We start from the raw sequence: 15000 nt of genomic DNA, 5'->3' as shown, positions 1-15000 counted from the left end.
TAGAATGAATATTAATGTTATATATTCTTTATTATATTACAATAAGTAATATTCAAGCCAATAATATTACACAAGCTCGTCATCTTGATGTTGATTCACGATGTGGTTGTGTGTATGTGAGATTCTCCCTACATGCACAGAATGGGGAGGATTTTCGACTCAGAGTGAACTGACATGGTTTTTCTTTAAGTTTAGATATTGGTTGGTTGATTATTCTCACTCTTTCAGTACGGGAAGAGAACAGGGTCATTTTATGCTAACCATTTAATTTCAAAGACTGCCTTTCGACCCCATAGCAATCTACTGACTCCTTTCAACCCCATGGATGGTTTCATCGACCCATGGTGGTCGATATCGACCCCCTAGTAATCTACTGACCCCCATTCGACCCCTTGGCTATTTGTCGACCCCTTGGATTGTCTCATCGACCCCTGAGGGTCGATATCGACCACTTTGGGAACCCCTGTTCTAAGCTGTCCAGCCCTTACTTCGGAGGGGAATCTTAAGGAGAGCCCTAACGTCTTGGGATGGCGCTCCCTTCTGGCCAGTTTCCACCCAGACATCCTGGGTCACGTCTGTGTAAACAAACAGACTCGATGGCGCGGTTGGTAGAGTTCCCGGCTGCCACTACGGCGGACCGGGTTCGAATCTCGCCCAGGGCTGAAATAATTTCAGTATCGCTGCTCTGTGAGTTCTTACTCCAACTCTCGTGGGCGGAGAGTTGTGTGTGTGTGTGTGTGTGTGTGTGTGTGTGTGTGTGTGTGTGTGTGTGTGTGTGTGTGTGTGTGTGTGTGTGTGTGTGTGTGTGTGTGTGTGTGTGTGTGTGTGTGTGTGTGTGTGTGTGTGTGTGTGTGTGTGTGTGTGTGTGTGTGTGTGTGTGTGTGTGTGTGTTTGTGTGTTTACCTAGTTGTATTTTACGGGAAGGGGAGCTATGCTCGTAGTGTCCCGTCTTCATATCTCATTATATCTAAACTGTTTTTAAATTCATGAATTGTTTTTGCACTCACCACTTTTTCGTCCAACTTGTTCCAGATGTCTATTACTCTGTGGGGAAAGCTGTTCTTTTTCAGGTCCCTTCTATAACTGTCTTTCTTGATTTTCTTTCCGTGTCCTCTTGTATTTCTACTATCCCATTTTATTAGGTCTTCTCTATCAATAGTTTCTATGCCTTTCAGGATTCTATAAATAGTTATCAAGTCTCCTCTCTCTCTCTTCTTTGCTCTAATGTCTGTAGTTCAAGTTTTGTTAGTCTCTCTTCATATGATAGTTCTGAGAGTGTTGGTGCCAATTTTGTAATTGCTCTTTGTATTCTTTCAAGTTTTGTTATACATTTTTTTGTACTTGGTGACCACATCGTCGCTGCATATTCCAATCTTGGTCTTATCAAAGTAACTAGTATTTTCTTCACCATTTCTTTCTCCAGGTATATAAAAGCCACTTTGATTGTTCTTATTAAATTATAAGTTTCTCAAAAAAAAAAAAGTTATATGCTTCTCAGGCGTCATATTATTCATAATAATGACTCCCAGGTCCTTCTCATTTTCTATTTTTTTTTATTTCTTCTTCTCCCAACTTATATGATCCCACTATTCTTTTTTTGCTTCTTCCAAATTCCATTATACTACACTTCTTGATATTGAATTCCATATCCCACTTCCTACTCCATTCCCATACTTTATTGAGATCACTCTGTAGTGACTCACAATCTTCTTCAATATTCACTTTTTTTAACAATTTTGCATCATCCACAAAGAAGCTCATATAACTTTCAATTCTTTCATCCATATCATTAATATATACAGCAAACATTATTGGGGCCAGTACTGTTCCTTGTGGAACACCACTTATCACTTCATTCCAATTAGAGTGTCTCTTATCACCACTCTCATTTTTCTTTCATGCAAGAAGTCTTCCATCCACTTCAGTAGTTTGTCCTGTATTCCTCCTGCAGTTTTTAATTTCTTTAGCAACTTCTTATGTGGCACCTTATTAAAAGCTTTTTTCAGTTCTAGAAATGCACAATCAGCTCATCCATATCTTTCTTGTATTACATCTATTAGCCTTGAATAGAAACACATTAAGTTTGTGACGTATGATCGTCCTTGTCTAAATCCAAATTGTCTTAGATTTAGTACGTTGTTTTTTCCAAATGCTTTACCCATCTAGTTTTGATCATTCTTTCACAGATTTTAGCTATCGTACTTGTAAAAGAGACCGGTCTATAGTTAGTTGGGTTTTCCTTGTTTCCCCCTTTATATATAGGCACTATATTTGCTCTTTTCCAATCTTCCGGAACTTTTCCCTCTTTCAATTAACTGTTTATTAGGCTCTGTATTTTGTCTGTTAGTTCATTCATGCATTCTTTCAAAATCCAGTTTGACATTTCATCCGGTCCATGCGATTTTCTGACATCGAGATTACTCAAATGTTTCATTATTTCATTTCTTGATACTTCTATCTCTTTCATAGGGGGAACTCTCTCCTCCAATTCGATATCTCTAGGTTGTATGTTCTCCCTTATAAACACCGATTTAAAATGCTTGTTCATAATTTCTGCCATTTCTATTTCCTCTGTGTATTCGACTCCTCCTTGTCGTAGTTTCTCTAATTCTTGTTTGTTTTTCAGTTTGTTGTTTACAAATCTGTAAGATAGTTTTGGTTGATCTTTACATTTTTCTATGACATCTTTTTCGTAATTTATCTTTTCTCTGCGCACTTGTACATATTGATTTCTATAACTAGTATATATTTTCAATTTTTCAGTTTTTTTTGTATTTTTTCCATTTTATCCAAGCTTTATCTCTTTTGTCTTTTAACTCCCTACATCTTTTGTTGTACCAGCACTTTACATATCCTTTTTTTTTTTTTTTTTTTTTTTTTGCTTTTGTCTTGGCACATACTTTTCCACTCCTTTATAAAATTTTGTCAAAATACTCCATTTCTTTTCTACTGTTGTATCCTCCTTGTGTATTCTTTCCCAGTCTGCTTTTTGAAAGAATTCTTTCATTTTGTCAAAGTTTGTTTTTTCATACATTAATCTTCCCTTTCTATATTGTTCGTTTTTTCATGTATTTTTCCTCATTTAGTTCCAGTTCAACCAATATGTGGTCACTTTTACTTATTGGTGTTTTATATTCGATCTTGTCAACTATTTCGGGTTCTGATGTGATTATTAGGGCCAGTCTCGATGGTTCTTCCTCATTTCTATACCTGGTATTCTCTTCTATCCATTGCGTCATTGTATGCTCAATAATCATATCAAGTAGTACATTTCCCCATAGGTCATCTCCACCCTTCACTGTCATTTCTTCCCAGCAGATTTCTTTACAATTAAAGTCACCCATTATAATTATTCGTCCTCCATCTTCCATTATCTTACTTAGTGATATCCTGGTGTCTTCTAACATATTTTTGTGTTTTCTCTTTTCCCATGAAGCCGTTTTAGGAGGCACATAATTTACTACAAACTTCCTGCTCTTCCTATCCTTGTCCTCCACTTCCATCGTAATCATCTCTACACTATTCTTTCCACATGTGACTTTCCTCACGTTTATATCCTTCTTAGTCAGGAACATAACTCCACTCCCTTATTTTACCTCTCTGTTTCTAATCCAACAATTATATGCACCATGTCCTACACTGTTGGGTGGTGGGTGGTAGTGGACCTTTCAATTTTGTCTCTACAATTTCCATTATGTCCGGTTCTTTTTCTTTCAAGTAATCATTCAGTTCGTTCAATCCTGTTATTAATCCATCTATATTTGTGTAAGCCACTTTTAATTTTCTGCTACTTCCATCGTATTTTCTGTTTCCCTTCCGTTTTTTCTCTGTTATGAACCATTTCCTCACTTTCATATTCACTACTCTCCAATAGAATTTCTCTTTTTCTGTCTCTGTTCTTTTCTCGTTTTTTCCTTAGCTTTTTGCTTTCTCATCCTCTCTTTCCTCTTTATTCATTTCTCTTTTTATCCATACCTGTTTAAATTGCTCAGTCTGCTACTTTCCCTGTTTTTGCTAAGATATTCTCTGCTGTCGTTTGTGACCTAAAATTAACCTTAATCGGTCTGGTCTTATCAGTATTGTATTTCCCGAGGCTATACATTTCTTCTATTTGTTTCCCTATTTCTGGTTCATCTTCTTGAACTACTTCTAATATACTATTTACTTTTTCCTTTTCCTCCTTTATTCTTGTAGTCCTATTTAGATTATACTTCTTTTCCATCCCTAATATAATTATACATTTCTTTTTATCTGCTAAGTCTCTTCCTATATTCTCCTTCTCTCTCATCAATTTAATAACTGTGCCTTCAGTTTGTTCCTTCATCTGTCGTTGTACTATATCTCTAAATTTAATCTTATTATTCTCCTGAACCTTTTTCCACTTCTTTTGTTATGGACTCTTTATTTTCTTTATTATTCCTTTTTAATTCCTCATTCTCTTCCTTTACCTCTCTTAACTGTCTTTTTAATTCTTCTACTTCTTTAGTTAGATTTTTATTCTCCTATCTTAGTTCTTCCAGTTTATCAACTTATCAAACCTAACCTTCCATTCTTCGTTGATTTTTTTTTTTTTTTTTTTTTTTTTTTTTTAAGTTTCTCCTCTAGATTTACTAGTCGGGGGACGTTGTCTCCTCCCTCTTTAAATCCATAAAAGCAGTTATCATCTCTTTCCATTGAGCTGCTTTATCTATATTTCTGCTCTTCACACCTCTGCTTCCTTGTTGTTCGTCTGTATATTCTGCTCCCCGTTTGTTTACGCCTCTCCTAAGATCCTGGGCCCATTCGTCCACTTCCGCATTTCCTTCCATTTTCCTCAGTAATCCCTCCCCTTCTCTTTTTTCTTCACCTTCCCACTACACCACGAGCTTTCCCCTTCCCTATTAATACAACACAGGTACTTCTTTGTCGTTGTGATCCTCGAAATTTGCAGTTTTCTCTGGAGACCAAACTTCGTTCTCACCTCTACCGACGTATGTGTGTGTGTGTGTGTGTGTGTGTGTGTGTGTGTGTGTGTGTGTGTGTGTGTGTGTGTGTGTGTGTGTAAGAAAGAGAGAGAGATCAATGAGCTCTCTAACGGGAGGGAAATAGCTGTCGATCACGAGTCCAACACGTGATCCAGAACCATGGTGAATCACACAGGAAATTTTAGTCACCAATAAGATAGGAGGGTAGGACTTGTAGTGATGGATCTAAGTTGGACAAATTTAGGTTTAAGAAGAGCTGGTTTACCAGCAGAGTGGTTAACGAATAGAACAGACTTATGGTGGTATTCTTAAAAAAAAATCTTTCCTTGTGTAAATCTTTCCTTATATAAATCTTATATATAAATCCTGGGAAGGGAAAGATTTTTCTTAGGAATACCACCGTAAGAATCTTACGGTGGTATTCTTAAAAAAAAATCTTTCCTTATATAAATCCTTGGAAGGGATTTTTTTTTTAAGAATACCATCGTTAGTAACCCTGTAGTGAGCGCTGAAACATTTGTTTAGTTTAAGATTAGATAAGTTCATGGGTGGAAATAAAAGGTGATAAGGGACATGGAACTTCCTAGTGTTGGCCTTATGGTATCTTGTAGACTCCTCCATTCTTATGTTCTTTTGTGAATGGTGCCAGTGTGTGTCATCGATGAGCTTTTCATTGAGACTGTACTGAACACGTTAGATGGGATTTGGGTAAATCAGGTGTTTGGTAATTGGTTATAATCAAGGTTATCAAGATGAAATTGACCCAAGGACAAAAGAAAACGGAGCAATTTATTGAGAAAGATAAAAGATCAAAATTTGAATGTTATTATGTGTTCCTCTCCAAACTGACATTCGATAGATACCAAAACTTATGTTGGAAATGAAAAATTAGTAGATAAATGAATTTATGAATAAATTAATACATGAATAAATGAATAAAATGATAAATAAATAAACGAATAAATGAATAAATGAAGAAATTAATCAATTAGTAAATGACTAACGATTAAATGAATAAATAAATAAATAAATAAATGAATAAACGAATAAATGAATAAACGAATACACGAATAAACGAATGAACGAATGAATAAATGAATAAATGACTGAATGAATAAATAAAGAAAACGAGCAATCCCAGAAGGATGGAACATATGGTAAAAGAGTGAGTTTGGATGGGCGTGTATTCATTGGCAATGCTACCCCCACCCTCCACCCCAATAAGGGGAACTGAAGCCTTCGTCCACATGAAAATAAAATCACATTAATAAGGTTCTTTGATGGGTAGTGTTTGGAATAAATCATGCGAATTTTTCACCTGCTTGAAAAATGCCTTGAGGAACGCGAATCATACTACTTTGTCAATTTGCTTGCCAATCATTTTATTATTATTATCTTTCCATATTTCTTAAGACAGATAGAAAGAGATGGGGACATATTTATGGTTTGTTTATGTTACAAATAAGTAAATCCAGTACAATTCTTTTCTCCAGCAACGAGTTTGCGTAAGACCTGACGTATATATCGGTCATACTTTCGTATGATACAACAAAACATACAGGATCCAGAACCACGCAGCACTGCAAATAGCGGCCTAATTTCTTCTGAACATACGGTCTCTCCGGTTCGAACGAAAGGGACTGGAAAGGTTTCTAACTCTCTATAATCGGAGTATCCGTGTAGGCCGAGGGCCTGCTCGGGCGCTGTGCGCAGACACACGCCACCGTAATGTAGATCACGTCCGGTATCACGCTCCTGTTGGACAACTTGATCCACACCGGGACGTTTCGTTTCACGGCAACACACTCATACCCGCCCCCGTACACGGAACACCGCGAACCGGCGCACGGGCACGTGCCTTCCACGATGACCTTGGGCTCGTAGTTCGTCGGAAGGCGCCTACTTCGGAGACCCATGGGGCATAACCCGAGGAAACTGGTGTCAGAAACCCAAGAAGGGTCCACCACCCCGAGGTCACCCCCGTCGAAGGTGAGGGGCACGTTCATATCTCTGCAGATGTCGCTGCGGGAGACAAAATCCGTCATGTTGACCAGTAAGTTCGGGAGACAGGAATAGGTTGACCACAGCTTCATGTCCAAGTAGGATGCGTTCAGGATCTGCCGGAAGCCCCTCCGCTGGACCTCGATCATCTCTGAGTTCTTCTTTGTCGTCTCCTTCTTGAATGTGGCCGGAGGATAGGAAAAGGAAGATGAGGAAGAGGAAGAGGAGACGGGAAAAGACCTTCCTGAAGAAGGCTTGTAAAATGACTGAGGCTTCATCTCAGGCCATCGACCAACCATTCCGGCCAACTTTGGCTTCGCTTCATTAGCCTCAAACTCGTCCTCGAAGATGTCCAAGGACGTCCGGGAGCTCCTAACATTGGAGGAGCACCACAGGACGAAGAGCAGAAGGACCGCAAGGATGGACGGGTTGAAAGTCATGACGACACAGGACTTCGAGGAAGGTCTCCTTCAGGAGAGAAAACGAGATGTCTTCAGGAGAGACCAGAAGACTCTTTGGAAGATTTGTCCTAAAGGGGGACTAAAGCTGTATTAGGAGCAGTGATCCAGCTGTTGATGTGCTTTCCAGGTGGACCAAACTGCAAGTGCTTCAGAAGGCTTCCAAGGACCGCTTTTTATACCCGCGACAGACACTGATCTCTGACAGAATTTCATAAAGAGCGAAAATATGCATAAACGTGATAACCCCGTCGAGTTCACATTACAAGAAGAAAGTTAATACACGGCTGGGAGTTAGGTCTATTTACATGCTCGCGCTGCAGACTAAGGCAGTGTCCTTCTGAGGAGATTTTCCACGAAATATCACTTACCAACGATGGAGTTCCGTCAGACTTCCGGGATAACAGAGAACATTTTAAGTCCATCCGGAACGCAGGAAAGCGAAACCTCAATGCAAGGAATTTCGACAGTGCAAATGTCTGTTGACGCTGAAAGAAAACGCCTGGGTCTTTGTAAGAGAAGGCAAGTGTGGGCGTGGAAAAAAGATACAAAGCGATAACTGGCGAGAGGGGTTCATATGTGTGTGGGTGTGGGTGTGGGTGTGGGTGTGGGTGTGTGTGGGTGTGTGTACATGTGATTTACCACGGTCTCGGATCCCATGTTGAATTCGTGATCGACAGCTAGTGCCCTCCCGGATGAGAGCTCAAAACTCATTTATGGCCCGATCTATGAGTGATATTGTGACTTTACACACACACACACACACACACACACACACGCACGCACACACACACACACACACACACACACACACACACACACACACACACACACACACACACACACACACACACACACACACGCACACTCACACATACGCACACACACACACACACACACACACACACACGCACACAGGCCCGATCTATAAGTGATATTGTGACCTTACACACACACACACACACACACACGCACACACACACGCACATACACAGACGCATGTACACACACACGCACACACGCACATACACACACGCACGTACACACGCACGTACACACACGCACACACACACGCACGCACACACACGCACACACACACACACACACACACATGCACGCACGCACACACACATACGCACGCACATACACACACAAACACACACACACACACATACACACACGCACACACGCTTACATACACACGCACATACACGCACACACACACGTACACGTACACACACACACACACACACAAGCGTACACGTACATGCACAAACACAAATACATACACGCACATACACACATGCACACACATACATACACACGCACGCGCGCACACACATATGCACGCACACACATATACACGCGCACACACACACACACACACGACTCGGTGGCGCGGTTGGTAGAGTGCTGGACTGCCACGACGGTGGTGTTCGCAGTACCTGGTTCAAATCCTGCCCAGGGCCGAAATTATTTCAGTATCGCTGCGCTTCGGGTCCTTACTCTGACTCTCGTGGGCGGGGAGTTGGGTGTGTGTGTGTGTGTGTGTGTGTGTGTGTGTGTGTGTGTGTGTGTGTGTGTGTGTGTGTGTGTGTGTGTGTGTGTGTGTGTAAGGTCATAGCATTACCCATAGATCGGTCATACGAGCTCTGAGCTCTCTTCCGGGAGGGAAATAGCTGTCGATCACGAGTCCAACACGTGATCCAAAGACCAAGGTTAAAAGACCAAAGTGAATACACACACACACACACACACACACACACACACACACACACACACACACACACACACACACACACACACACGACACACGCGCACACACACACACACACACACACACCTCCTTGCCCACCAAAGTTGGTATGCCGGCTCGCAGTACCGTGAAGCTGAAATTTTCAGCCCTGTCCAATGCTCGAACTCGGATCGTACAATTAGCGGTCGAGCGCTGTACCACCACACTATCAAGCCATGTGCGTTGGTGTGTTCTTTTCTTTACGTGCACTATTCAAGCAATGTCAGTTTTTTTTTCCAATTTAGGTTACAATCTATTATGAACTCTAAACCCTCAGGGCATAGAGGCCATCGCCTTGGTGCCTATATGCCCATACCCCCTTGGGTGTGTGCCGGGAACCTACTCACCTTCGGCTTCTTGTCTCCCGAACTCAGAGAGGTCAACCGATCTCACTGGCCCACCAACGACCCGACACTCATCGCCGAAGGCGTCTTCGCGGTGGCCAACGTCTTCTCCTTCGCCCGGATCATCTACTTGTTCCAAACAAACCCACATCTCGGGCCGTTGCAGATATCCCTCGGATGCATGATCATCGGTAAGTCTCGCATGACTGTCTTTGGTAAGTCAAGATCCTCCCTCATCCAAACATCCTTCTTCTACTCTCTCTCTCTCACGCTCTCTCTCTTTCTCTCTTTTCCTCTCTCTCCCTCTACTCTCTACTGTCTCTCTCTCTCTCTCTTTCTCTCTCTCTCTTTCTCTCTCTCTCCACCCTTTTAGCCGTTCTTCGAAGTATTTAGACGATAAAGATCACTACCACAAGGACCATCATTATCGTCATTCCCTAGCACAGCCCTCCCTTCCTCCTTCCCTCCCTCCTTCCCCACATCACAACCACCACTGTCAGCACATTCCAAACCCCTTCGGTTTGGTGACGCGCTTTATAGAGTTTGTTCTAGTTAATATCGGCCGAATCTATTCAAGTGAGAGGTGGACCCGAGACAAAAGAGGACTTGAACTGGTCGAGACCCCTCTACCTACCCATGTCCGGATCCTTAACTGAATGGACTCGTCTGACGTTAAACAGAACATAATAGATATCAGGTAAGTCGCCGAGGTGAAAAGGTCAAAGGCACCTTCTACCTCGCAAGGCTGGTTCCTTAGGTCACACTCCTAGCCACGCCCCCTCCCTTCCTCCCACAAACTCACCACCTCCCTCCGCCCACTGACAACCTCCTCCTCCTCCTCGGTTGCAGACATCGCCAAGTTCCTGTTCATCTTCTTCCTGGTGCTGACGAGCTTTGCGTGTGGCCTCAACCAGCTGTACTGGTACTACGACTCGCCCTCCACCACCTGCGACGCCAATAAGTCCGATTCGCAGCCCTGCAACCAAGGCACGGACGCCTTTAACACGTAAGTGTTCTTTACCTTACCGTTTCTCTTCGTCGTCCTTCGTTTGGAATGGGCAGAGCAAAAGGCGGGACGGGGCGGAGCTAATTGAAATGGAGGCGTGACTAAAGTAAAAGGGGTGGGGCTAAGAGGAATAGAAGCGGGAAGGGGTGGAGCTAAGGGGAGTGGAGGCGGGGAGTAGACGGAGCTAAATAAAAGTGAATAGTAAGGGGTGGAGCTAAGAGAAGTGGAGACCGGAGGACTAAAGAAAAGGGAGTGGGAAAGGGTGGAACTAAAATGAGTTGAGGTGGGGCTAAGTGAAGGGGGCGGAGGTAAATGAAAGTGGATAGTAAGGGGTGGAGCGAAGAGAAATGGAGACAGGAAGACTAAAGAAAAGGGGGTGGGAAAAGGCGGAGCTAAAACGAGTGGAGGTGGGGATAAGTGAGGGGGGGTGGAGCTAAATGAAAGTGGACAGTGAGAGGTGGAGCAAAGGGAAGTGAAGACTAGTGGACTAAAGAAAAGGGGGTGGGAAAGGGCGGAGCTAAAGCGAGTGGAGGCGGAGCTAGGTGAAGGGTGGAGCTAAAGAGAATGTAGGTGGGACCAAGGGAAAGGGACGGGTTGTGATAGAGCTAAATGGAAAGAGGGGGGAGAGGAGCGAGGGTCGGGGGAGCAGAGTTTGAAGAGCACGCGGAAATATGGAAGAAACCAGAATGAATTTGACCAGTGGAGATTTGAGGTGAACAGCGTGGCCAATGGGAGTAAAATGAGACTCTTCGACTTAAGAGAAGTGGCTGTAGAAGCGGGTGGGAATAAGAGGGAATCTAGCAGGAGGGACAAAACCACATGGGATGGGCTGGAGGACCTCCATAGCTCAATGATAACGCGTGTGTCTGGTAACCGCGTCGGCATTTCTGATGTATGTTCGAATCCTGGCCACATCGCAGAAGATAGGAAGGGCATCCACTTAGAATAATGGCCCCCAGCCGCTGTTTACCTTTGACCTGAGGTGACCTCAGCTTCCTCTGGGTATCGTGACTGCAAGAGTGACGTCATAGCGTGGACACCATCTCTCCTGAGTTCATGGTAACTGATGTAGAAGTCGGTGAATCTGTTGCAAATAGCGATCACAACCTAGTTAGATTCAAACTCCTAAACAATTTTAGAATAGATACTTGTGTTTCTAAAATACCCGATTTCAGTAAAGCTCAGTTCATAGGACTACGTCAGGAGCTTCAGCTTACAGATTGGGAGGCAAAATTAAACGAAAGACCTGTAGATCAGATGTGGGAAATATTTCAAAATACGCTCACTAAGATGATTCAAACTTACATTCCTTTTAAGGACAGACGTCCCCCAAATCAGGCTCGCCCAAAGTGGCTCGACAAAGAAACTGAAAAAAGTATTGCTAAAAAGAGACAGGCTTATAAGAAATATAAGTGCTCGGGTGCATCTAATGACTATGAAAGTTATGTATCAATACAGAGAGATTTAAAAAAGACAATAAAAAAAAAGAAAACGACAATACGAAATGAACATCGCTGATAAATCCAAAGAGAATCCCAAAGAATTCTATAGTTACATTAGAGATAAAAAGGTTGTTAGGAATCACATTGGTCCACTATTATCTGCTGACGGTCAACTTGAATATTCAAATGAAGGAATGTGTAATATCTTAAACAATAGTTTTAGCTCGGTATTCGTAAACGAAACACCTCAAGGTGAATTCCAAACTGAAACCTGTGAAAAGTCTAGGGTAAACTTACTCACTACGGTAAATATAACAAAAGAAAAAATTAAAAGGTGTATAGACAAACTCAAAGTTAATAAAACACCAGGGCCTGACGGTTGGCATCCAAGAATCTTAAAGGAAATGAAAAATGAGATTGTTGTTCCATTAGAAATTATTTTCAAGAAATCCATCATATCCGGAGATGTCCCAAGAGAATGGAAGCTAGCTAACGTTACTCCCATATTCAAAAAAGGTGACAAAAAGAAACCAAATAACTATAGGCCTATAAGTTTGACTTCAATCGTAGGAAAAATAATGGAAACTATCATCAGAGATGCTATCGAACATCATTTAGAAAGTAACCGTTTGATAAATGATAGCCAGCATGGTTTCAGACGGAAACGTTCTTGCGTGACTAACTTACTCGAATTCTACAACACAGTTATCTCGAATTATGACAAAAGAAACAATATAGATTTAATATATCTAGACTTTGCAAAAGCTTTTGATACCGTCCCACACGAAAGACTAATTACTAAATTAGCTTTACACGGAATAAGTGGTAGCCTATTAAGTTGGAATAGTAATTGGTTGAATGGTCGAAAACAGAGAGTTGTTTCAAATGGAAAAACTTCTGGATGGAAAAATGTTACAAGTGGAGTTCCTCAGGGTTCCGTTCTTGGGCCACTTCTATTCATAGTATATATAAATGATATAGACCATGGACTAAAATCTACTGTTTCCAAATTTGCTCATGATACAAAACTGTGCGAAGTGGCAAATGATCACTCAAACCAATTAGATATTCAAGAAGATTTAGATAAATTACAGCAATGGTCTGAAAAGTGGCCAATGAAATTTAACACAAGTAAATGCAAGGTAATGCACATAGATAAAAATAACAGTAAGTACGATTACAAGTTATTTGGAAATTCGTTAACAAAAGTGGATAGTGAAAAAGATCTCAGCGTAATTATCAGTAACGACCTCAAATCATCCAAGCAGTGTATTTCAGCCTCTGAGAAAGCAAATAAGATTCTGGGACTGATTGCGCGATCTTTTGAATTCAAAAGTCCATCACTCATTAACAAGCTATATAAATCGTTAGTTCGTCCACATTTGGAATATGCTGTTTCCGTATGGTCACCGAATCTCATTAAAGACATTGACAGACTGGAAAATGTACAACGGCGAGCCACAAAACTTATTCCAAATATCAAAAATAAATCATACGAAAATCGACTAAAACAAATGAATCTGTTTTCCCTAAAAAAGCGTAGACTCAGAGGTGACTTGATACAGGTCTTTAAGATTTTAAAGGGAATTGACAACATCAAAAGTGACCAAATTTTCACATTGAATGAGAATCAGACAAGAAACAATGGTCTCAAACTGTCCGGAAATAGATTCAATTTGGAAGTGGGTAGAAACAACTTTGCCAACCGTGTAGTTAATGGATGGAATAAATTTCCTGCACAGGTAGTGCAATGTAGTTCAGTTCGAAGCTTTAAGAATCATTTAGATAAATACCTAAGTAAGATGCTGTAATGATTATAATTTATCTTATATTATTTGTTTTTGTTTTATCTTTTGTCTGTTTGATTTTCATTTATTATTAGTTATATGTCAATTTATTATTATTTACTATTTACCTGTTTGTTTATTATTCAACTATACCTATGCATTTATTTATGTATTTCATTTGTTATTTACATTATTATAGTTTTTATTTATTATGTTATTATTAATGTGATTTTTTTTTTCGCATCCGACCTAGATATGGATCAAAAGGTCTCCTGTCGGTATGCTCCGCCTTTGTAATCCTTTGTAATGTATGAACTGTTCCAAGCCACCTGCAAGTTTGAGGTCCGAGCGTGCCCCTGTCAAAAAATAAATAAATAAATAGAAATAGATAAATAAATAAATAAGTAAATAAATAAATAAAATAAATAAATAATAAATAAATAAATATACTGTATGTAGGATGGACTCGGGAAGGTGTGTGGCTACAAGTAGGAAACGAGGAGTGGGCGGAGCTTAGGGTGGAGCTTAGGAGGGAGGTGTCCCATTGGCTGGGAATTGAAGCCGCTGTCGGTTCGAATTCAGAACTCAGTCACTGTAGAACTAGAAAGGGCATGGTATGGGCGTCCGGGCGCGAATCACAAAGAGAACGAAATCAGGGTATCAGACCTAATGAAGATTTACACCCTGCATGACGTCATCAATAGGTTTGTCATAGGTCACGAAAAATCTCGTCTTGACCTTATTTCTGCCCTAGTGGTGACATCACGGGGACTTTGTTTCTTTACTTGCTTGAGAGGTAATGTACCTCGTGCAACCTGGATCTGAAAGATCACTGAAAGGGAGGTGGAATGGTATCATACAATTTTGAAAGTTACAACGTTGAAAGGCATGATGTCTAAAGTTACAAGGTATAAAGTTACGACATCGTAAGTTACGACATCGTAAGTTACGACGCTTATTCTCGTAATACAAACTGGTGATGTGGAGAATGGAAAGTCTAATAATGTCTTGGGTTCAAAGTTACCTCGGAACTATATTACAGGAGAAACATTTATGTACAAATGCGTGTACATGAGTACATATGTGTGTGTGTGTGTGTGTGTGTGTGTGTGTGTGTGTGTGTGTGTGTGTGTGTGTGTGTGTGTGTGTGTGTGTGTGTGTGTGTGTGTGTGTGTGTGTGTGTGTGTGTGTGTAATTCACATT

At 41.1% G+C, this 15000-nt stretch overlaps 2 protein-coding genes across 2 annotated transcripts in view; one reads left to right on the top strand and one right to left on the bottom strand.

The window, feature by feature from the left end:
- Positions 1–15000, top strand: part of LOC143035151 (transient-receptor-potential-like protein) — a 271230-nt gene that overhangs the window by 224821 nt on the left and 31409 nt on the right. Inside the window, exons 10-11 of the mRNA XM_076201780.1 lie at positions 9593–9753; positions 10412–10568. Coding sequence (XP_076057895.1) covers positions 9593–9753; positions 10412–10568 — 318 coding nt within the window. The remainder of the gene's footprint in view (positions 1–9592; positions 9754–10411; positions 10569–15000) is intronic.
- LOC143034909 (uncharacterized) lies at positions 6339–7558 on the bottom strand. Its single transcript, XM_076201252.1, has one exon. The coding sequence runs from the start codon at positions 7403–7405 to the stop codon at positions 6617–6619; it is 789 nt and encodes a 262-aa protein (XP_076057367.1). The 5' UTR covers positions 7406–7558; the 3' UTR covers positions 6339–6616.

This window comes from Oratosquilla oratoria, chromosome 18 (genome assembly GCF_046742065.1).
Source record: "Oratosquilla oratoria isolate Oo_2021 chromosome 18, ASM4674206v1, whole genome shotgun sequence".
NCBI lineage: Eukaryota > Metazoa > Arthropoda > Malacostraca > Stomatopoda > Squillidae > Oratosquilla > Oratosquilla oratoria.
The sequence above is the reverse complement of the archived record's forward strand: the minus strand, read 5'-3'. Positions and strand labels throughout refer to the sequence as shown.

Bases quoted from the DNA above. Each gene is read 5' to 3' on its own strand.
- LOC143034909 (XM_076201252.1), bottom strand. From the start codon at position 7,405: ATGACTTTCAACCCGTCCATCCTTGCGGTCCTTCTGCTCTTCGTCCTG.